Consider the following 23508-nt stretch of genomic DNA (forward strand, 5'->3'; position numbering starts at 1 on the left):
CGAAGACGGCAATTGTCTTCAATGGACCCAATTAAAATGGTCTCAAATATCCCTGATTAAAATGAAACACTGCTGGTCTGTCATATGACTAATCAGAGTCAACACTCTTTTCTACAAGAACAGTCTCTGGTCTTCTCAGCGGCATGTAGCACCCTTGGCCAATTGGGTATGCCAGCTGTGGCCATGATTACCCATGCCAAGTTGGATTACTGCAGTTTGCCCCACTGCCTTGGAAGTCTGTCTGCAAGCTTCAACAGACTGAAAATTAAGGCTGCCAGCCACGTATGCATCTATGTGTGTCTCTTGACAGTTTTTAAAGTTTTACTGCCTGCCAATTAATTTCCAGACATAATTCAAAACGTTGGTTATGCCTTACAACTCTAAACAATACGAGGCCAGGATTCCTAAAGGACTATATGCTGTATGTGGTCTTGCCTGCCGACTAAAAAGTTCAATTGCCCCCCTGGACTAAGGTAAGAAAGATTTTAGCTGTACTATCCCTCCTTCATATAAAGGAAAATTTTCCTCATTAATACTAATTTTTTTTAAATAGTGTGAAAACAATTCACAGTATGGACAGTCCTCCCTAAAAGTTTGAATCTAAGATCACAAAGCAAAGAGTAGATGAAATGATAACTTAAATGGCAATTAAAGCTAGTTACTACAGCTCCCTGCTTATATATTTATTTATTAAACTTTTATATCGCCGCTCCCTTAGGCTCACGTCGGTTTACAAGATAAAAATTGCAATAAAACCCATAGTTAAAACCCAGGGATGCCATGCCCCTGGAAATACTCCCCAATGGAACAGATGAGGAAGGGAAGAGGTGATAATTGGTAATGGGAACGGGAATGTGAAACCTTGAAAAATATTGCGTGGGATTGCAATGGACATAGTATCATTGCTAAACTGATTAGCATTAGTTTACTTTTTGCCAACCATAGTGTTTTATTGGTTTTAGTGTGTAAAGATTGCATGTCATGTTTTATACTTGTGCCTTGTTTCAGATTTCTATTAGCCCAGCCATATTCAATTGCTTATTAGCCATCTCATCCTATTTATTACTTTGAATTACCTGAAGTCTCAGAAAGCTAAACTAGATACAATATAAGCAAGAATAAAGTAGATAAAATAAAAAGTCTGCGAGCCCTCATGTCATCTCTAATCCTCCATTACAACACAATCATGGATGGCTAACTTTTGTCTTTTCTACTGATGGTGTATGAGTGCACTAACTGCCAAGTAACAGCTTATTTCTCTCTCTCTTTTCTAAACAAAAGGCTATATTACTATACCAAGATAAGTTACATTCAGGAGAAACATTTAATTCTGCCTTTAATAATATAGCTGCACTGGCCTGTACTACTAATTTTGATGTCCTTGTCAGGGACACTGGCGTACTGCAACTCAAATCCTAAAATTAATTATGAGCCTCTTGTCTAGGTTTCATAATGCACTGAGCAAAACTGACTTCTAACTGAAAAGTATCCTTACACCATAAAAACATTTAATGTGAAAAGTGACTTCAGATGCCATTCACACACCAACACACAAGCAGTCAAAATCTAACCTCACTGAGGTAGTCAAAGGACCCAGAAACGGGGTACGCTTTGGTGACAAACTTGGCCACACTCTGCATGTTGATAAATCCTTTCCAAATGGTGTTGATACGGGAAAGAAACTGGGAAGTGTCTCCTTCCTGAGGCGACTGTGACTCTGAAATACTGGAAAGCAGAAAGACTGGTCAGAAGGGCGATCTTCCCTCAACCAAGAGCAACAAAATTGAACAGCTACAATTTTAAACACATCTATGTACAGTTAGAGCCTCTTGTGGCGCAGAGCGGTAAGGCAGCGACATGCTATCTGAAGCTCTGACATTGAGGCTGGGAGTTCGATCCCAGCAGCCGGCTCAAGGTTGACTCAGCCTTCCATCCTCCCGAGGTCGGTAAAATGAGTACCCAGCTTGCTGGGGGGTAAACGGTAATGACTGGGGAAGGCACTGGCAAACCACCCCGTATTGAGTCTGCCATGAAAACGCTGGAGGCCGTCACCCCAAGGGTCAGACATGACCCGGTGCTTGCACAGGGGATACCTTTACCTTTACCTTTTTATGTACAGTTAACATAGGTTTAGTGGTCACGACTATATAAAGTTCACTGACCCAGACATGTAATGTCCATTAGAGTGAAAAATTAATTAGAGTTAAGAATTCAGCTCCTCTTCTGCATAGGAAAATGCCAGGTATGAAGGAGACTGCCAGGATTCTGCGCTGCGTGCAAGCATGTATGTGCCTGCGTGGTGCCTTGCTCACACTGGTTCCTGCGTATGCACCACAGAGGAAAGGCCCAGCACAATGCAATGGAAGCCAAGCTTAACAGAACACATACGTACCCAACGTTTAACGATGGTGAAGCGGCTAAGTATCTTGGATCCGAGGAGGAAGAGGACGGCTTTGTCAGTATTGATTTTGGAGGTTGCAAAACTGGCCGTGAAGCATCCCCTTTACTTTCACCCAGAGAAACTTTCTCAGAGGTAGGGGTGGGATGGGATGCAGAAGTCCCTGCAGAAGTAGAGGCTAGCGAGGTGCTCACTGCCGTTCTGGGATCTGTCCTGGGATCCTTGCCGGAGACCGTTACAGTAGTAATGACTCCACCAGCATAAGAGGTGGGATAAAGAGAGCTCTCGCTTGCTAGAGAAGATTCCAAGCTGTTCTGTGTTTGAGTTAAAGGGACATAAGCTCTTTCCAAGCTTGGCTGAGGCATTGCTTCAGCTGCAGATCCGACAACGGGTTCTGAAGCATCGTCTGAATCTTCTTTTTCAATCTCCATATCCTCGACTTGCATCAAACTTTCAGGTGTGGTCTTTGTTTCTGGCTTTGGTTCCACCTTCTTAACAGATGAAGATGAAGACGAAGATTTTGATTTCTTTGCAGCTGGTTCGTCATCTGATGCTGAAATCTGACCTGTATGTTAGACAATGCGATTAAGTAATATCATGGTGTTATAACAGTGAGGCCTGATGGACAGAGTACTGTGCCATTCTCAGTAAAACTGGAATGAGCATGATACAGCTTATGGACTTATTGCAAGAAAAACAAGATAAACACTGAAAGCCTTTGGAAATGCCATATGAATGAAATATTTTCTCAAATAAGCCACAAAGTCAAAGACATTTATTAACAAGATGTTTGCCCTACCTTTGTAGGGCCACAAAAGCAACATATAACATTTCAAAAGGCAAGAAAACTTTGTTTTCCCTGCTAAGTTTTTATTTTTACAAATCTTACCAAATAATATCACCAGATCATTTGCTGATCAGTGCAGTTTGAATCACTACAAATGCAACGAGGTGCATAAAATTCTTTCCACCACTGGCCCTGAATTGGTCCTTTATATTTTCAGACTTGGGCTTATATTCACAGAAATGTGACTTTAGTTCCCTTCATTTGTACTCAGGCAGTACATACCTGTGCAGATTTTGCAGTTCAGGTCAAAAAGGTGGGCTCGATGCTGACTTGTTGTGTCCTTTAACATACTGCTAAAAACATCCAAAAGAGGTGCTGTGCTCTTCTCGGGAGCTGCACGATCTGACTCTTGCTGCTCCTAAAAGATGAATACATAGACTCAAACCATTATCTGATGTAATAGTTCTGGGTTTGTGCGCATGCAATCTTCTTCACATAAAAGCTTATAGTCAGAATTAAACTTTGTTAGTCTTAAATATGCCACTGGAATCTACTGCTCCAGACCAACCAATTGGTTATCAAACCAATGGCCACAGTCACTCAATGTATTTTTTTCATTCATGTAATGTAATAAAATTAACAAATTACTACATCTGTTGCAGGCTTTCTCAACCAGGGTTTTGTGCAACCGTGGGATTTCTTCACAACCCTTGAAGGGTTGTTAAGTAATTTTAATATATTTTTTTAATTTGTTAAACATTTATCAAGTGATACGATTATAGTCATGTCAGCCCACCAACCCCTCCCAAAATGGCCAATGATAAACCTGGAGGGTGTGAGAAGAGGAGGGGCCCTAGGTGGGCATGTACAAAGCCCTGTTTCCAAACCATATTCTGCATGATTGCACCAATTATTGGGTTTCTCAATGGTAAAAAAAAAGGCTGATCAATATACAGCAATTAAAAAAAAATGGTGGGGGAGATCTGAAAGTAGCTCAGAATATAGCAAAATGAAAGCCGTCACTACTAGTTGAGCCTGAATGTGGCTCAGCCATTCACCACAGAGGAATTGTAGAGAACTTCCAGACTCTGCCCCCCCCCCATGGAACTGTCTGTTGAATAGAAAGGGAAAGAAAGGGAACAGGAACGTAATCCTGTTCCACAGAACCCCTGTGGAAATCTCACTGTGCACAAGCACACTGTGCCTTGCCTTTCTTCTTTTTAACAATTGCTTTCCTCTTTACATAACAAAACATGGGACTTCAAAGCACCCCTTTTTAGAGCCTATGACACTTTTGCACTTTATTAGCAGGGATCAAACTAACCTTTGGTGAACTTTGCAGTTAACTAATATACAGATTAAGAGATTTACACTTACATCAGAGTCAGACACTGGTGGGGAATCTTCCATGTTAACATCTGGGATGGGCTCTTGTTTTACTGTCGATTTCTTATTTTCATTAGATTTACGCCTAGCGGTCATTATCTATGACAATCAGAAAATTCGTACAATAAATAGGAGACAACATTTAATCACTCCTCTATTGTCAGTTATCAAACCAGCGGCCACAAAGTTAAAATCTAGGCCAGAGCACAGAACAGCAGTGCTGTAAATATTTATTTTGATTTGTTTTAAAGCTTTATTTATTTATTTTATTTATTTTAATTTATTTATTCGGATTTATATACCGCCCTCCCCAAAGGCTCAGGGCGGTTTACAACAATTTTCATTGTTGTTATTGAAATGCTGCGTGCCATTTCAACCTCTGTAGGTTACATGGTATACATTGGTAGAAACATCCACATGTAGGGCTACAAAAAATGTTCCAAAAAATGGTTAACCCAGGGGTTTGAGACCCTTTTGGGAGGCTAGATCAGAATAGAGCGTTCATCTGTCTGGAGCAGCGGAAAAGAGCGAGATCAGCATGGTGGGACAAGAGGCAGAACTGAACTGAGAAACCCCGGGGGGAAAAAGAGTTTGTATACAATCCTGAACAATGGATCTTCATGCCATTGGTCATTTTCGGTTTAATTTCGGTTTAAGAACACTTGCATAATTTTATGGCTGGGGGGGGTCACCATAACATGAGGAAATGTGTTAAAGCAGGGGTACTCAAACTGTGGCCCTCCAGATGTCCGTGGACTACAATTCCCAGGAGCCCCTGCCAGCATTCGCTGGCAGGGGCTCCTGGGACTTGTAGTCCACGAACATCTGGAGGGCCACAGTTTGACTACCCCTGTGTTAAAGGGTCGCGGCATTGGGAGGGTTGAGAACCACTGGGTTAACCCATCTACAATCCTTACTTCACATACATCACATATATTTTATCACTTACTGATTTGGCTGGTTTTTCTTTCCACATAGACAGTTCTTTGGATGCAAGTTCTTCTGGTTTCATTCTCACTAGCTTTGACAAAGCAATGTCTTCCCGAAGAACACGATGGAAAAGGCCCTGGAGAGAGAGAGAGGGAAAGGACATCAGAGTTTGAACTCCTGCTTACAAAACTAGCAAATATCTTCTTGCAGGTAAGCGAATGGTGATGTCTCAATTTCTTCTAAAGGCTCTTAATCCTAACCAAAATAAAAGATTTTGTTTGAAATTGCTACTTTTGTTTATTTATTTTATTTATTTTTAGATTTCTATACCGCTGCTCCCCAGCAGGTCTCGCGGCGGTTTACATAATAAAATATTTTAAAAAACAATAAAACCCCCATAATTTACCCAATTAACAGTAAAAAAAGAATATAACAGGCAGCAGTGGACATCTTCTATAATCTATTCTAATCCCATCTTGTTCAGCCTGAGGCACTATCATCCCTCCAGTGAGAAAGGGAGCTGGTCCGGATAGACCCTGGGATCCAAGTTGGAAACCTGACTTGGCTTCAACCATACACCTGGCGGAAGAGCTCCGTCTTGCAGGCCCTGAGGAAAGCTGGTAACTCTGGCAGGGCCCTCAGCTCTTCCGGGAGCTCATTCCAACCATGAAACATCCTCAAACCATTTGTGATGCTTTCTATAGAATGAAGAGACTAAGCCCTTGAGATGCCACTAGCCATTCTGAATAGAAAAGAGCCCTGGTTAATATTACTCTTTCACCAAAGACTCCCTAAGATATATGAGAGCATTTATATTTAGATCAAAGCCGGCTTGCGGTTCGATCAAACTGGCCACAGATCCGCCCGCCCACATTTCCATACACACAAACCTGATTTTTGGGATCCTTGAGGTTGAACATAATGCTGCGATACTTGCTCTTATACCGAGTGTCTGTAGCTTGGAACAAGTTAAACATTTCCTTTTCAATATTCAGTGCAATCTTTCCCACTTCACTCTCTGTCATGACCAGATCATCACTATCATTTACTCTATCAAAAGGAGAAAAAAAAAAGATTCAAGAGTAAATATCTTAATATAACTTCTTGAAGGCTTTTGTGAATACTTCTGCATCCTTTCTTAAACAATATACTGATCTCAGGAGGGAATTTCAATGCCCATAGCTGCCTTATTCTCCATTACATTACACATAATCTGTTCTGCCCATGTAATCATGGAACACGTAGGCCAATTCAGGTAGCCTTAAAACTTCTGGCAATCTATCCAGCTGACGATATGCCCAGCATCTCTGAAAACTTCCCATCCTCCATCTCTCTCCCTCTGAATGTAGTGATTGACCTTCATTGCTCAGGAGGCAGAAAACTTCCATATTTTTTTCTAAGCCTCATCCTGAACCATTGAGGAAATTTGCACAAGGGACTATTTTGATATGTCAAAAAACTCCACACGGAATTCCACTGCAAACCAACTCCTGTATTTTAATGCTAAACATTTCTCACCTTACTTAAAAGACTCCATATCACTGCAGCAATGCACCACTACAGTATCCTGAAATATGCCGATCGTTCCTACCTTTTCCACAAAATCTCCTTAAGGGATCGCCGTATATTCTGTCGAATTTGGGAATTAGGCTGTGACTGTCCAGCACTTGCTGTGGATTTAGCTTGTGCTGCAAACGTCATAAAAGGTGAAGCAGATGATGTCATGGGCTTTCTAGATCCTCCACCCATGCTAGAAGATGCAAGTGTTCTTTTAGGAACAGAGGATGTGCCATAGGACAAAGGTGAAGGCTTCGGTGCAGACATAGTGCTTGCTGCAGGTGAACCAGCCAATGCTGAGGACTTCTTTGGTATTACCCCTTTGAAGCCTGCGGCAGAATGCTTAATAGGGTGCTTAGATAGCAAAGTACTAGTAAAAGGCTTCTTTTGAGGCACATTTCTCGTTTGGGAAGACATCTGTTTTTCAACCGAAGAAGTGGAAACAATAATTTTCTTTGATATTGTTGAAGATGCTACTGGTTTATCCTCATTCTTCCGTTCTTTTTGTACTATTAGAAGAACAAAAGACAAGATGAACACAGAAGTTAGTACTTTGGGCCAGCAACTAAGACAAATACTCTAAAAGGATGGGAATGATCCGATGAAGCCCAGGTATGTACTGAACTCTCCTAATAAAATCAGAGACATAAAGGTGATTACCTTTGATGGGATCATTTCCCCATGATAAAACGTCACAGCAGGATTTCTAAATTTGCATTCATTTATTAATTTTAGGCATTGTTCTTATGAAAATCTGAAAAGTGCATTCTTTTGGCATATGGTCACTGGGCACAGCATGCCAAGGGGGCAGCTGGATGGAAGCACAGAAGATGCAGCCAGAGCCTTCATTTCCCTCAATGGACCCCTAATTTGGCTGTTTGGCTATCATTATGTCTACTGAGTGAACAAGGCCCACTCTATGCTGCAGCCGCATCATGTTCAGTGCTCAATGTTTACTAACTATTCAAAATGCATAGCGTGTGTGTGTGTGGGGAAATAATTTCATATATGAATCTTTCATGGTTTTCAAAATAAGACTAGAACCATCTTCAAGGATTGCACACTTGGGTATGTCAAAATAAAACAGAGCAGTGAGCATTGGTCAAAATTGAGCTCTATCATTCTTCACACCCAGGCTCTTTCTCTTTCATTTATTCCAACTAGAGCCACCTATCCTCCCCGCAAACAAACAAGCCAATTATAACACACAATAGAGGGGGAAAACAGCTACCTTCCACTCTAGACTTGTCTTGTACCAAAGTATGTTGAATCACTAGTATTATATAATAACCACAAAACAAGATTCTGGAATGTCTCAGAATAGTACTAGAACCATATTATGCATCTCACTGGATCATTTCACCAGAAAGGTGTGATTTCTGCTACATGTATTGTTTCGTACACTTTCAAGGAAGAAAACCTTGAGATGCGTGAAGCAGCAGAGTTTAATTTCTGCTTCAAAAAACAAAAACAAGATCTCTAAGGTTTCATGCTTGCCAAAGAGGGAGGCAGGAGAAGGTTTGACAAAGGAACAGAGCAGGGACAATTGGCAGGGAAGCCAGTGTAAGAATTCTACCTTGACCAGGAACAGAACTTTTGAGAGTAGCAAGGCAATGTACTTTATGGAGGAAATGTCTGGAAGCAGACCACCAAGTAAGCAAAAAACAGAGTGTGTCACATTCCTCTGCTTTATGGTGCTTATCAGTAATATTTAAGACCAAACCCTACATATTTTTTATTTTGCTATTTTACTTGCTAAGCATTTCTAACTCATGCCTCAACAAACCTATGCATCACAGCAAGTATTTTAATGCGGTATTCAGAATCAGAAGCAATTGCAGATTGTGTGGGGAACTCAATTTAATGCTCTTTCATACCAAAACATGACCTTCACCTAGAAAATTAGGTCTTAGGGAGTGGAGTCCTAACCTTGCCTTTGCCTGACATGGGGGGTGGGATGGAACATTTAATCAACATTAAACCATACAGACCTGCCCAAGCACAAAGAGCTCAAGGAGCGAGCTTTCTTTCCTCTCTCTGAGGGACAAGGGGCAATGACATACAGAAGGATCTTTTCTACAGGGGCCCCCAGACTGTGAAACAGTCCCTTTTTGGTGATGCACAGACCTCTGATACCTAGTTCTCTCTGTGTGCTGTCCTGCCAGGATGTGAGGAGGGGGGGGGCACCGTTTTTAAAGTTTTTAATGTATTTTATTTTATTCTGCATTGTTGTGAGCCGCCTGGGGGCCTTTGGGTCAAGGTGTGGGATATAAATCCATAAATAAATATGTACCTCCACTTAGACTCATGCTACATACATGTTTGCTACTTTCAGAACAGGCCTATGCAATTAGTAAATGTAAAGGTAAAGGTATCCCCTGTGCAAGCACCGAGTCACGTCTGACCCTTGGGGTGACGCCCTCTAGCGTTTTCATGGCAGACTCAATACGGGGTGGTTTGCCAGTGCCTTCCCCTGTCATTACCATTTACCCCCCAGCAAGCTGGGTACTCATTTTACCGACCTCGGAAGGATGGAAGGCTGAGTCAACCTTGAGCCGGCTGCTGGGATTGAACTCCCAACCTCATGGGCAAAGCTTTCAGACGGCTGCCTTACCACTCTGCGCCACAAGAGGCTCATAATGCAATTAGTAGCTACTGTTAAAATATATCATATTACATACAGAGCCGAGCCAAGTAGGAAACTATGTGAAACTGTGTGGCAAATAGGTTTGCCAACCTCCAGTAGTAGCTAGAGATCTCTTGGGATTACAACTGATCTCCAGGCAGAAGAAAATGGCTACTTTGGAAAATGGACTCCCTGAAGTCCCTCCTCTTCCCAAACAACACCCAAACCCAGGCTTCAACCCAAAATCTCCAGAGGAGTTTCCCAATCAAGCATCAAAGCAAACTGGAAGACAACAAATTTAGCTGTATTCCAACCATCCCAATGGCCACAGCACTACTTTACGGTATGTTTGTTTCTACAAAGGTTTACCCCAAAGCACTCTCCATTAAATCTATGCAAATATGTATTGAAATACTTTGGGAGCGATGTATGGAAATACTGTGTTATTTATTCAAACGCTTCTCCTTACCTTCCCTCATAGAATCATAGAGTTGGAAGGGGCCATACAGGCCATCTAGTCCAACCCCCTGCTCAATGCAGGATCAGCCCAAAGCATCCTCCAGAATGCATAGTTTCATTATTGTATTTTTGCTTTCTTATAATTGTGTGTCGATTACACTCTTACCGCTATTTACTTATCAACATCTGTGTCCATTTTTTAGCATTTAATTTGCATGCAGTTCCTGTTCAGTAATGGCAAGCATGTAATACGAAGTTGGAAATCCATCCAAAAGCTACTAAAAAGCATTTCATCTGCAGAAATGTCCCAGACCAGTAGGAGCCACAATCCAGTACAGCAGTCTGGCTTTGTGCTTATTCATGTCTTACTCATTTTCTGTTTCTCTATGAATACCAAGTATTGTGTCATTCCGTCCCCCCCCCCCTTTTATCACCTAGTCATATGGTCACCTGGTAGGCAGGAGAGATTCATGTGGTCAGCCATTGCCTGCCTCTACTTCATGACTGTGAGATTCCTTGGTGGCCTCCTGTCCAAGTACTAACCAGGACTGACCTGCTTAGTTGGTGAGATCCAGCTAGCCTTGGCCATCCAGGTCAGGTAGTCTGGCATGTCAAACATGTTCACCCTTTAAACTGTAGTCAGGGCCGTAGAGGGTTGCACTCATGTAAGGTAAGGACTGCCATGTGCTTGGCAGCACCATATATTGAACCCAAAAAACAAAGATTTCCCGCTGTTCTTGAATCCAAATAACCTGCATGGTCTTAATATTATTACATTTTTGGAATGCCATTTCCCCCCGCCCCCGGCTCCATAATACCTATTGGGACCATTATAGTCAAGGGTCTCCACAGGTTATAATGGAGAATTGTTCTGGGAGTAATAGGGGTTGTATATGAGGCATCAAATTTGCAGTGTAGCTGCTGTTGTCCCTCCGCAACCCCCTCCCCATAAGCTTGAAAAAGTCTGAACCAGGGGGTCTGATTCTATGGGCGCCCAAAGATTGTGCCAACATCTTCAACTGTTTCCAATGGAGGGGGGGGAGGAGTTTAAAGGGATCCTTCCCTCTTTAAATGCCTTGTCCACTCCCAAGCCATGAAATCACTCTTGAACTCTTGAGTCCAAAAAATGGAAGAGTTGGATTTTATACCCTGCTTATAATTGCCTTCCCTTCCTCACTCCTGTGAGCTAGGTGGGGCCAAGAGAGCTAAGAGAACTTTGAGTGGCCCAAGGTTAACCAGCTGTTACAAGTGGAAGAGCGGGGAATCAAACCTCAAACCTCGTTCTCCAGATTAGAGTCTGCTGTTCTTAACCACTACACTACAATGGCTCTGTCTTCCAGAGTTGACAGGTCACTTGGAAGATATTTAAAGGAACTGCAACCCCTTTATCTCCAGCTATCCAGTGGTCTCAAAAAATCCCAAATATTTTCAGGATTTGGGAGGGGGGCTTGGCTATTACAGTAGCTGGAAAAATAGCAAAACATTTTTGCATAATTAATACCTGAAAAATGCCCATAATGTATTTTCAGGTATTTTTTCAGCTTCAATTAGCTGAATGGGCCTCCCTAGCAGAAACAGTCTCCCTATTACATCTTTCTAACATTCTGTACAGCACAACTGCAGGTGCTAACTCCAGATACAGTCAGGTGATGGTGGCTGTTGACACTGCAGCAGCACAGACCAATTCCTAACACCAACGGTCTCTGCACACCATCGGCCAGACCGCCACTCCCTCCTCTCAACCTATTTCTCTGTCACGCAACAGAACTACTGGACAACAGCACTGGACCATCAAAGAGCAGGAACTGTTGTCCTCATGCCAAATCTGAGCAGGAGCAGTGCCAAAGGTCAGCACAAATAAACTTTTGACATTGCGCTAGCACAGTGGTCATTGCAGCGGGTTCTGAAAACCTACAGGCCGACACAGCAATTAGATATAATCAGAAATGAAGATGACAAAGAGATGCAGTTGAAGCTCAAAAAAGCTTTACCCTAAGAAATAGTCTACAGTCTCTAAATTCAATGTGATAATTACTGTTGTCTTGTAAATAGATTGCAATGCTGCTGGTACCAAGTAGTTCACCTCAATAAGAGAAATACAACCAAAGATGGCAGTGATACTTGGCTTGGGAGGGGCTCCTTGGGTGTTCAAAAGAGCCAGTAGTGCCATGTCCACGTGGCACCTGCCCCATATTTCAGCAACATGGGCAAGATCCTTGCCTGGAGGGTGTGTGGTTGGCAAGAGACTGTGCTAGTGGAATGTGTGAGCTGCAAGTCTCCCTAAGGTGCCAGCTTCATCCCAGGGATAGAAGCAAATCTTGCTCCTATTTTAGTAGCTGTGCATTCAGCTATCCATGAAGTGTAGAGGGAGTCCTATGGTACTAAAGCCTTGCTTTTTTACACTGGCACTGTCTCCGTCTGCCCCCAGGTCTTCACAGAACCACAGAAACACAGAGTTGGAAGGGGCTATACCGGCCAACTAGTCCAAGCCCTTGCTCAACGCAGGATCAGCCCAAAGCATCCTAAAGCATCCAAGAAAAGTGTGCATCCAACCTTTGCTTGAAGACTGCCAGTGAGGGGGAGCTCACCACCTCCTTAGGCAGCCTATTCCACTGCTGAACTACCCTGTGAAAAAATCTCACTTAAGAGCCCATTATACTTGGCTCACTGTGTCCCAGGAGATGGCTTTCCTTCGCCCACTGCAAGCGCTATTTCTTTGTGTTCCTAGGAAATGTAATTGGCTGGTCCTGACTGCAAGCTTCTTGTCTCTACAGTTGCAAAGGTAGGTGTGAAACTGGGTGGGCAGTATTACAACATTTTCAGTGGTCGGTATGTACGCATTCTCATGCTAGATCTTAAGGAAGGCACAACTCGGCTTAATCTCTAGCCGCTTGACAAAGCTGTGTTAAGTTATAAACATGCAGTGCCACAAACAGTGGAATGAATGAGAACTAGATCATTGGCAGAATTGATTTCTACTTGCTTTCCTACAGAAATATCAAATGTACAAAAAAGAGATCCCCTTTCTCCAGGTGAGAGGAAGAAGATCCTCCAAGAGCTGCAATGCTCCCCTTCTCAGCAGGTAGGCTAGAAAATCAGTACTGCATTGCATGTGCCTGGGTACATTTTTTGCTGCTCAAACTTCCTTTAATGAAAGTTGATTGTTTATTTCCTCCCATACCACTGCTTTTGCACCTGAGTAGTTCAACCATTTCGGAACTCCCTGTAAAATCCCTTCAGCAGGGAGGGAAAGCATGAAATTAATAATAATGTCAAGTTCTGAAGTTAGGTTAGGCTTACACTTGTTTATACCATCAAATAATGTCAAAGGTTGAAGCACAGAGGAAAGAGCATTTCGGGATCAAAGGCTCCTCTCCTGGACGTTCTAATCTCTGGAGAACTGCCCACATAAACAGCCTGTCATGAATAAATCCAAAGCATGTTGTGAAGTTTGCTTGCTTACTCATGCAAACAAAGACCAATTGCAGCAGTTCACTTGGTTATCACAATCTCTGACCATCACAAAAAAACCCCGATTCCAGCCAAACCACAGTGCTGAAAAGTAATACACTGCTCATATTAACGTGCAGCTCCAAGTAATCCATGTGGATTCAAGTAAAATTTCACTGGAGTTTTTGTGAAACAGACATTTTGTAGATTTGCAAAACAAGCTCCCCCCCACCTAACTCAGTTTTCTCAATTGCAAATGTGCCAAGTTCTAAAAATCTCAGCAGCCCATAATTCCAGGAAACACACACTCCTCCCCCCACTTCCCAAGAATACCAACTGGGAAAATCCAGACGAGGGGCCCCAGCACCACCAAGTGGTCCGCTAGGGGACAAGACGCTAAAGCAGGCTGTTAACAGCCAAATGTGAAATCAGATGACAGAGGCTGCAGTAGCTCTCGAGTGCTCAGCTTGGTATTGCAGCACACTTCCCTGTGCCTCACCGCAGCAAGAGACCAAAGTGCACACAAGCTCACTCTCTTGTGGGTTAGACAATAACAGGGCACGGGAAAACAAACAGGCTGTATCCCCAAGGCAACCGTGCAGATGTAAAAAAAAACAAAACAAAACCTAAAAAACTAAAACAAAAAACAGATTGTGTGTGTGCGTGGGTCTCATATTGCCTCCAGGATTCTTATGCTCCTACTCAGGAAGCAGGGTTGGGAGGAGGGGCACAAGGCAGGCATCCGCAGCACAGGACAGGTGAGTACAAAAAGCAACCACAATAGATGTTTGCCTGTATCAGTTGGTCGTGGGCAGGAAGCTTTGAAGCTTCGGCGCAGGAAGCAGAAGTCACGAATTTTAAGGTGCGCTGGAGTCGTTTAGCAAACCTGATAAACAAGGTGTGCTCTCAAATCTCCATGTGCCACAGGACCCTGCAGGCAGCTCCTGCCGGAACCAAAACAAGACTTCATTCCATCCCAGCTGGTGTCCAGCCCCAGGTAATGCGGATCAGCTCGCAACACAGCCACCTGCACACAAACCAAACTCCTCCATCTCTTAACAGTGGGGGGAGGGGAAAGAGAAGGAAAATATTTACCTGCATATAATTACTTCTACGTGCAAGACAACAAATCGGGAGGCCCAGTCACCCAATTACTCGGAAAGATCCTGCAAAGTAAAAGGACTTGGCAACTCCCATCTCTGCTGCAAGCCCTTTGATGCACAGCAGGAGAATCACAAAAGGATCACTCACTGCCAATTAACCCCGAACACAGAGGAGTATTCAAGCGGGTAGCCGTGTTGGTCTGAAGCAGCAGAATAAATTTGGAGTCCTTAAAGACGAACAGGATAAGCTTCTCAAACCTACGTTGAGTAAAACCCTGATGCCACCCAGATGAAAAACTGGAGCCCTCAAAAGCTTGCAAGCGGTTGTGCTATTCTGATCCCCCTAATGTTTTGTATTTCTTGAAGAGGACTCCCTAAGGGCTCATTAGCCAGCGTCCTCCTTTGGAAACAAGCCAAACTGACGGAAAGATTTCAAGGTTATAGCAAACGTAGAATCTGTTGAAGGAACTACTCTGTTCTTGGGAAGCCACGCTGCATCAAGGCTGAGCCATTTTCTGCTGAATCCAGCCTCATAAAAACAACTGCTGTGGGGCCTTCAAATCACTCCATCTCTTCTACTGACACCAGTGTTTGTCTTCAGAAATTTTAGGGTGCGTATTTTTATTTAGGCGTGGCCAGACCTTTTGCCAGGGTACCACAACTCAACTCTAAAGCACACTGCACAGCTTTTCTTTGGTTCCCTGAACACAGTCTGATTTTGACTGCAGTTTACCGAGTTCAGCAGCAGACACCACCGCATGAGAAATAGGCAAGGGAGGGTGCAGGCCTCATTATTTGCAGGGCCAGCTCTGCAAGCTTTCCTGCTCCCATCCAGTAGCAGCAGGGCCGCTTTGCTCTGGAATCCACCATTTAAATGAAAATATGCTGGATCAGAATTAGGCAACAATTATGAGACAATGGCTGCTACACTAGTTCATATAATTCCCATACCCCTTCCAAGTCTGTTCCGAGAACTGGTCTAGTTTGTGTTGCATGAATCAAAGCTGCATGTGCTTCCAACTTGCATCCATCGCTGCCAAGAGGCTGGAGGATCCAGGATCACCTTTGCTATGAGCTGCTGCTAATGAAGAGGTGCTACATGCTCTGCTTAGGATCTTTCATAAGTTTCAAAGGGACATGAAACCCCACATGTACAACTTCAGCTTGCCAGTTCTATGGATAACCGAGTCCTGGTTATGGCCAAGTTTCAGAGGGCAACAGAAGTTAGATTTCAGCCCAATGGCACCTCAAAAATCAGCCAGAGCTTATGGGTATAAGCTTTCCCAGAGACAAAGCTCTTTGTCAGACACAGGTTGGCCAAGTTGTAGCCATACTCCAGACACAGAATGTGACTGAAGATTTGTCCCCTGGTATGGTCACCCGTCCTAGTATTTCTCCCACTCTGCAGACTAAGCACATTTTTAAATCTGCTGATGCTTCAGGTAATTCTTCCCCGAAACCAGCCCAAAACCATCAGGGCAGCAGGTTTTCAGTGGCTTAGGTCATTGCTGTGGATTGCACCTGACGGGATGGTGGTGAAGAGCTAGTGGATCATAACCAAAAAATGGTTTTCCATACTCCTTTATAGAAAGCAAAACTGTCTAACACACCACCAAAGCTTGTATGCATTGGCATTCTCCAACAGCAGTGATGCTTGGACAATGCTAGCATCCCTTGGTGAAGGACAGGAGGGGAACAGAACTGTAGCATGGTCTCCTGCCATAGGAGAACTCTGCTTGGAGAAGCATGCATGTAGAAACTTGATACACTTGGAAAAAGTAGCTCCTTGCTGCTATCCCTTGTTTACATTTCCCTGTAGATAAGGAAGTCCTCACTGAAGTAACTGAGCCACTGGAATACATCTGTAGAGACATCTGCAGGTCTTACGGTGGAATTCAAGCTCAGTACAGAACTCCTAGAAGTGCCTTCTTCTGGATGGCCCAGGCTAGTGCAATCTCATCAAGATTTGGGAAGCTAAGAGAGGTCAAGTCCTGGTCAGCATTTGGATGAGAAAGCACGAAGATGGCTATTCAAATGGCAAAACCACATCTGTTCACCTCTTGCCTCGAAAAACCCCACAGGATCATCCTAAATTGTCTGCAGCTTGACAGCACTTTCCATAACCACTCACTTCACATGTGGTCCTTAACCTATCTGACCTCAACACAGACTCACTGATTACAACTGCTTCACATTACAAGATTGAGCATGCACAGGTTACATCATGTTGGTACATCAGTTTGATCCAGTAAATTTCCAGTAATAGCAGAATCCCCCGCCCCCAATTGGCCAGTCTCCCAGGTGCAGCAACAAGATGAGAAATTCTCATTCTGTCGATGGAAATCTTTCCCATTGAATCCAACCCAATGTTATCTAACCCTTTTACATTGTCTGTTGGTTCCAAGTTATTCCCCTTTATACAAAATGAGCTATGTTACATCCAACCGACAGATTGATAGATTGATACTGCATTCGTGGTTCTGTAGCCAGGTGTGGGTTTTAATTTTGATGTTGGAAAATCTGACTCTTCCCAGAGCACTTGGTCTTCTCCTGAAGGCCATTAACCCTCTCTGTAAAAAATGGCATATCAATTCCTACGAAGCAATGATCCATGCTCTGCAGTGGAAACTATTAGGGGAAAGATTAGTAAGTGCAGAGTCCAAGGCTGCATTCCTAAACTTGATTTCAGCACCATACTCACAGATTTCTAGAAACTGTTAATTCAAGTTAATGTTTTAAAAGGGATGGTAGTCTGCTACAAACTGCTAGACTACAGGTGTCTGGGGCATCTCCCTTATCACAATTCTTCCCAACCACCACTTATTGCATTGTTCACTTCAAACCTATATGCAAATGCAACCTGTTCCACCTGTAGTTGGGGTAGCTCATCTATTCCAAGAGCTCTTATATGTGCCTCACCAGGTTTAGATTAACTTTCTTCACAGAAAATATACAGAATTCATTACCCGAGCTAGTAAAGACAAGTCACCAAGTAAATGCAGAAGTCTTATTTCAACAGGATAACAGGCTAGGTGATTTTGGACAGAACTTGACTCCTCTATTTGAAACAATGCCAGTTTAAAATACCATTCCAGGTTGAACTAAGGAATAGTTCTCATTATCATTGTGGCAGGACTACCGTGAATGGTTTCAGATTGTTTGGGGAGCCTTGTATGGAAGATTTCAATTATTAACAGCAACTTAAAAAATACCACCTTACTCCAGAAAACAGCTCCTAGCACGTAACTACCCATGCAGATTGGACACCATGCAAGTGAGCATGGTGGTGGTCATGACAGAAACAAGAGCCAAATCTCAGGCCAATGCCCTTTTAAAGGTATGTGATAGAAGAGTAGGTTTCTTATATGCCGCTTTTCTCTACCCGAAGGAGGCTCAAAGTGGCTTAGTCACCTTCCCTTCCCCCTCCCCACAACAGACACCCTGTGAGGTAGGCGAGGCTGAGAGAGCCCTGATATTACCTCTCGGTCAGAACAGCTTTATCAGCGCCGTGGTGAGCCCAAGGTCACCCAGCTGGTTGCATGTGGGGGAGTGCAAAATCGAACCTGGCATGCCAGATTAGAAGTCCGCACTCCTAACCACTACACCAAACTGGCTCATGAAGCACCTCAGTTGGATCAGGACTGCTGAATTCAGCCCACTGTTCCCATGGAACAGGACAATGAGTAGAGAAAACTTTGTTACGGTATTTGGCAGATTGCTAAAGAAAACTAGATCTGCAAGCATCAATTAGATTTTCATAGCACGTGGTTTGGCGGAGTTTTGCGTGTACGTTTACTGTGAGGGAGCTTGGGACTGCAAGTTCATGCAGTAGATGGGAAACCTCCACAAGTCGTTTCAATTTCTGCAAGAGCAAAATCAACTCTCTACAACAGTGAGAACATTGTTCTCATTCCTACCCTTAACCTCAAAGCACATTGACAGCCCAGAATGGCTCTCTTTACCCTAACAAAGGCTAATACTTTGTTCACCACCAAAGCTACATCTCTTTTAGGAAGCCGATCTTACTAACACTGCACGGTCTAAAACTTAAAAGCCGCAATGTACCTTCATCTTTTAGCCTCCTTAAAGACTCAGCTGGATCAGAGGGCGATGTGGCGGGAATCATCTCCACAACCATTCCTACGTCATGAGACGGGTTCCTTGCATTTTAAGCCTCAAGAAATCAATGGCAGATTAACTGTTCACTAAACTAGGAAGTGAAGGTGTTCCTGCAGGAATGATTTATTCCTCAGGGCCAAAAATAAAAACCTAAAAGAACACCATAACCTCTATCCTCTTAACACAAAAAGCGGGCTTGAATCCTACAAAAGAAGCCCATTTGATACAGCTGAAAAATAGCAAAAGACAAGGCAATGCTGTAGACATTTCACAAGACTACTTACCACACACTGTTATGCTTTGAGTGTTGCCGCTGCAGGGTCATACTGCGGGGAGATGCATGCAACACTGCGGAGCATCAGCGGCTCCCAGAAGAGACATTTGCTTTAAGGGCATCACTCAAGCACCCTCTTGTGGCCCTGAACGCTCAGTTCACAGAACTGTCATTAATCTGCTGCGATTACTGCGTTTCTGGACAAAAGGAAAGTTCCTATCTTTGTATTCTGTGCCCCATTACCCTTCAAGTCTCACAAAAGGAGGCCAAGGAGAAAACCCTTTGTGACTTGGTACAAACTGCCAAACTATTGCTAATCTAAATGTTTGCTAGATATAGCCGTCCTCCTCCTATTGCTCAGAATAATGAAACCGAATGAATGTGAAGTGCTGGTGTGAGGAACTTTTATCACATGACTTCAGTGATTTGCTGGAGGCAGAGAAGAACGCCCTATCCCAGTTGTTGTTTTCTTCCTCAGAGTCATCCAAGATGGCACCAGTTGCAAACGGAGCACCCAACGGGGGAAGCTTGGCACCCAAGGCCAACACATTTTATTTTGAACGATCTACCACGTCTTCCTCAAGACATTCGGACTCTCTTTAGCCTGTAGGGTAGGAACAGACTTTACACACTCCCGTCCCACACCGGGGGGAGCAGGCGACTCAGCAGCTTATACACCTCCTGCAATATATGGGGCAGCCCGCTGCTTAAGTCTTCGTGGACAGGTCTTGAGAATGTAGCTCCGTGGTGGCCATCTTCAGCTCCTGCTCACTGCTTTCAGGCACAGCAAGAAGCCAGCAGCAGTCAGGATCTGCACCATTGCCTCCAATACTGGAAAGGGGCAATACCAGCACAGAGGACCTTTTTTTTATTGCGGGAAGTAGAGAGTTATAACTATTTAAGCCAATTCAAGGAAATATTCATAAAAAATACGAATAGTACTATTCCAAGTAGCAATCACTCTTTTCACTGTACTCGAGATCTGATAATTAAGGGCTAAGATGGAGCAGCATGTTGGGACTGGATTGTACCGCCACCTCACCTCCCCAGCAACTGGCTTATCTTCCACCCTCCCCACAATGAAGTGTCTGAATGCTCTAGACTGCAACACACTTTTGTTCAGGTGAGAACAAAAGATTGACCAATCAGAGACTCCTGTCAGAGAAATCATCGGTTGTGAATTTCCTGCATTTTGCAGGGCGTTGCACTAGGTGACCCTGGTGGTCCCTTCCAACTCTGTGGTTCTGTGATTCCTGTTAGCACTAACCTCAATTCGCAAATTCTGATTTGAGCAAGTATCATCCGCCTGCACCTGGGAAACACCAATTGCTTTTTAGAAAGGGGGGAGGGGGAGAATGCTGTATTTCCTCCTGTGGTCTAAGAACTACAATGAAGTCTATCAGAATATTTTGGCTACATCTTGAGGTCTGTCCTGCTCTGTCATCTATGCACCAACCAACATGAAATATTGTGTAACATTTTACTGTGCATAATGGGAAACCGCTCACGTGATGACTGCTATGTGTCTTAGAAAAATCCGAACTCCAGCATTCATTGCTTCTAAATGTAACAAAACGAGCCCAGAGATCTCTTATTGTCAATTCTAGAGCCAATTCAGAGATAAGGCTACTTGCCTTTCCTCCTCCACCTTGATGGCTGCCCCTGGCTGAAGAGAAAAGACAAATATGTACTTGGTGGCTTTTGTAGAAAAAATAACCGGAACGGGTTTGAGGACTCCTATTAGCAAATCATAAATGTGTTTATAGATTATCACTGAATGACTGTCAATGTTTTTTTTTAATGTCCAAGTGGTTTCATGTTCACCAATTTAGGTACCCTATCTAGGTAGAAAGATGGCACAAAAATGTTTTAAATGATTAAATATCTATGCCCCTAATTTTATAATTTTTTCATTTTCAGATCTGACCGTTTTCCCACTAACCCAATACATTTATTTTGATCCCCAACTACCCATATACGTCTATATTTTAGAGGGAGTGGGGGAGCCATAAGTAAACTTTTTATAGCCAGAAGCACATTAAATGCTTACACTGACTTAATTTCCTTGTTATATGAAGGCAAATACTTGGTACCTGAAAATTAAACACAGATTTTCAGTATTAATAGTAGATGTTTTAATTATAGACAGAGTTTCAAGGGAAGAAAAATTACCAAGTTTGATCTCTGTCCAGTTGGTGGCACTATGTCCACTCTCAGGAACAACTTGTTAGTTGCGTTTCTTGTACCCTCCCGAATCGCTTTATGTAGTTATGGGGATTTTCCATGCGACTATCCCTGTTTTGACTGTGTGTGCCTGGAAGCTTTCTCAGGGAGGAGAGTGTCTGTACGGCATCATCATCACTACTGAATAACACAGTAACTGAGCAAAATAAAATTCTGCCCAGTGCACTAATGATCCGCCTTAAAAGGCTGCAGTCGAAATGCTAACACAGAATACAGATACATACAGCATTACAGCAAGAGAGCATGGTTTATTGGCTTTAAATGTTTAAACCGTGTACCCAAGAGAATTCTTAAGGGTTGGAAATTCTACATTCTCCATCCCACTACTCCTGTGAAGTAAGAATCCATGAACTTGTTTACTATGGCCTAAGTATATAAATGCAATGTGGTAGAAAAACTGGGCCGTTGAGCTGGAATTCCAGCTCAAATAGGAAATTTGCTGAACAGCTCTAAGGAAGTCATCTTCCAACCAACTATGCTTTACAAGGCAGTTATGCAGATTAAATGGGAAAACCTATTGTATGTGTGCATCTGTGGTGGCTCAGCCTTTGTGGAACAGCTTGCCCAAGGTGATCAGGAAGATGCATTTCACAGAATGTGTCAAACAGAAATATCTAGTAGAGCATTTCGCCCCCCCCCCCCCAAGAGATTAGAACTGTAATATAGTGGAGCAACTCAGGTGCCATTTAAAAGGGAACAGGACTGTTGGCCTATACTTACTGCATGTCACCTCACTACATTGCCCTCTACACTGCCTCCTGTCTTTTTTCTTGTTGCACTGTTCCAAATTTGGTAATCCTAATCCTAGGCCTTGTTTATTAGATGCCTTATGCTTCCTGATCACACCATTTTTATATGTTGTAATCTGCCTTGACCCTGACCTGGAAGCTAAACAGGGTCAGCCCTGGCTAATATTTGGATGGCTGCTGTGGATGACAGTCTTTATGCTTATTCTCCCCTTCTCAGTCTCCCAAGGCACTGGGTTATCCTGTGTTAAGTTTCAAGTCCAATGTAGTCCTCTAGATGCAGTCTGCAGTAACTTGGCAGAACCTAATGGATCCAACACCATTCTAGGATAACTAAGTGCTCCTTTGGAAGGGAGACCTTGTGCAACTCACAAGTCTAACAGACTGCCAGCGCTAGCTGGCAGGGGCTCAAGGGAATTGTAGTCCATGGACATCTGGAGGGCCACAGTTTGACTACCCCTGATCTAGAGGTTGTTGCTCAGGGAAATGAACAATGGCTCATCAGAGGCACTGAAGTGCATCAGCACCCAACCCTAGGCAGAGATAAGAGAGGAAGCAGGTATGTTATTTCAGACGCTCGTGAAGAAATCAAAGAGATGCAAAACTGGTCCGAGTTCAGTATGGTACTGTGTGTCTAATACAAAATTCAGGGTGCCTTGACTGTAGAGTTTATCCCTCTTGACAATTTTGTTGGGTCTTTCAAACAGGGGTGTGAACAACATAATTCCACAGATGGACGCATCAGATCCAGCGCTACTCCTTCAGACGATGATCAGTCACAATGGCCCACAGAGCATCAGGACTAAGCCGGTAATTTAGTAATACAGATGTGTCCTCAAACAGGAGTTCTAACTATTTATATATTTAGTAGTTTTAGCAGCGATACAAGGAATTTCAAGACATCCAATTTCAAGACTTACCTTCATGGTGGTACCTTCTTGAGATGCTGAACGCTCTTCACTAAACACAAAGTCAATCGGATATTGTCCAATTTTAAGCACAACAGTAGCAGCAGCAGCAGCAGCAACAACAAAAATCCCAACATTCAACTATCCAATTCTGGTATTTTAGGAAAATGCTCTCTTTGTTTTGGTGTTAAACCTCTAATATACAGTCTACAGTAAAATTACATCAAAATTAGTATCTGTTGGTATCTACTTTCTTTTTTCCTGTCAAGTAAACTGTAAGTTAATTGGTCCATTCCTTTGGGTTGTTGATGCATCATATGACTGATGTGTTTGTAAGTAATTGCATTGTTCCCCAGCTCTCAAATTAACTTGGTTGTATTTTTTAATCTTACTGCATAAACAGTGACCCAGTGTTACTGCCTTTCTATCAAAAAAGGAGCATTAAGTGGTTTCATTGATACATGGGGCCATCTCAGAAGCTACGTCTGAGAAGTGAGATGCATTATTTTTTTAAACCTCAC

General features: G+C 43.1%; 1 protein-coding gene and 1 long non-coding RNA gene across 7 annotated transcripts in view; one reads left to right on the plus strand and one right to left on the minus strand.

Moving 5' to 3' along the window:
* The window catches only part of DIDO1 (death inducer-obliterator 1), a 72496-nt gene that overhangs the window by 16716 nt on the left and 32272 nt on the right, over window positions 1-23508 (minus strand). For all 6 annotated transcript variants that reach the window (XM_077335805.1, XM_077335806.1, XM_077335809.1 and 3 more), the window contains 7 exons: window positions 7093-7567; window positions 6392-6551; window positions 5521-5637; window positions 4563-4670; window positions 3468-3603; window positions 2393-2963; window positions 1572-1725 (listed from right to left, as the gene is read on the minus strand). In XM_077335805.1, the coding sequence (XP_077191920.1) occupies window positions 1572-1725; window positions 2393-2963; window positions 3468-3603; window positions 4563-4670; window positions 5521-5637; window positions 6392-6551; window positions 7093-7567 (1721 nt within the window). The remainder of the gene's footprint in view (window positions 1-1571; window positions 1726-2392; window positions 2964-3467; window positions 3604-4562; window positions 4671-5520; window positions 5638-6391; window positions 6552-7092; window positions 7568-23508) is intronic.
* LOC143836484 (uncharacterized) lies at window positions 5615-23219 on the plus strand. Its single transcript, XR_013230627.1, has 6 exons — window positions 5615-5711; window positions 7575-7670; window positions 11909-11990; window positions 12572-12925; window positions 13137-13225; window positions 22787-23219. It is a non-coding gene; the product is annotated as an uncharacterized LOC143836484 (long non-coding RNA).

The sequence above is a fragment of the Paroedura picta genome, chromosome 4 (assembly GCF_049243985.1).
Source record: "Paroedura picta isolate Pp20150507F chromosome 4, Ppicta_v3.0, whole genome shotgun sequence".
Lineage (NCBI taxonomy): Eukaryota > Metazoa > Chordata > Lepidosauria > Squamata > Gekkonidae > Paroedura > Paroedura picta.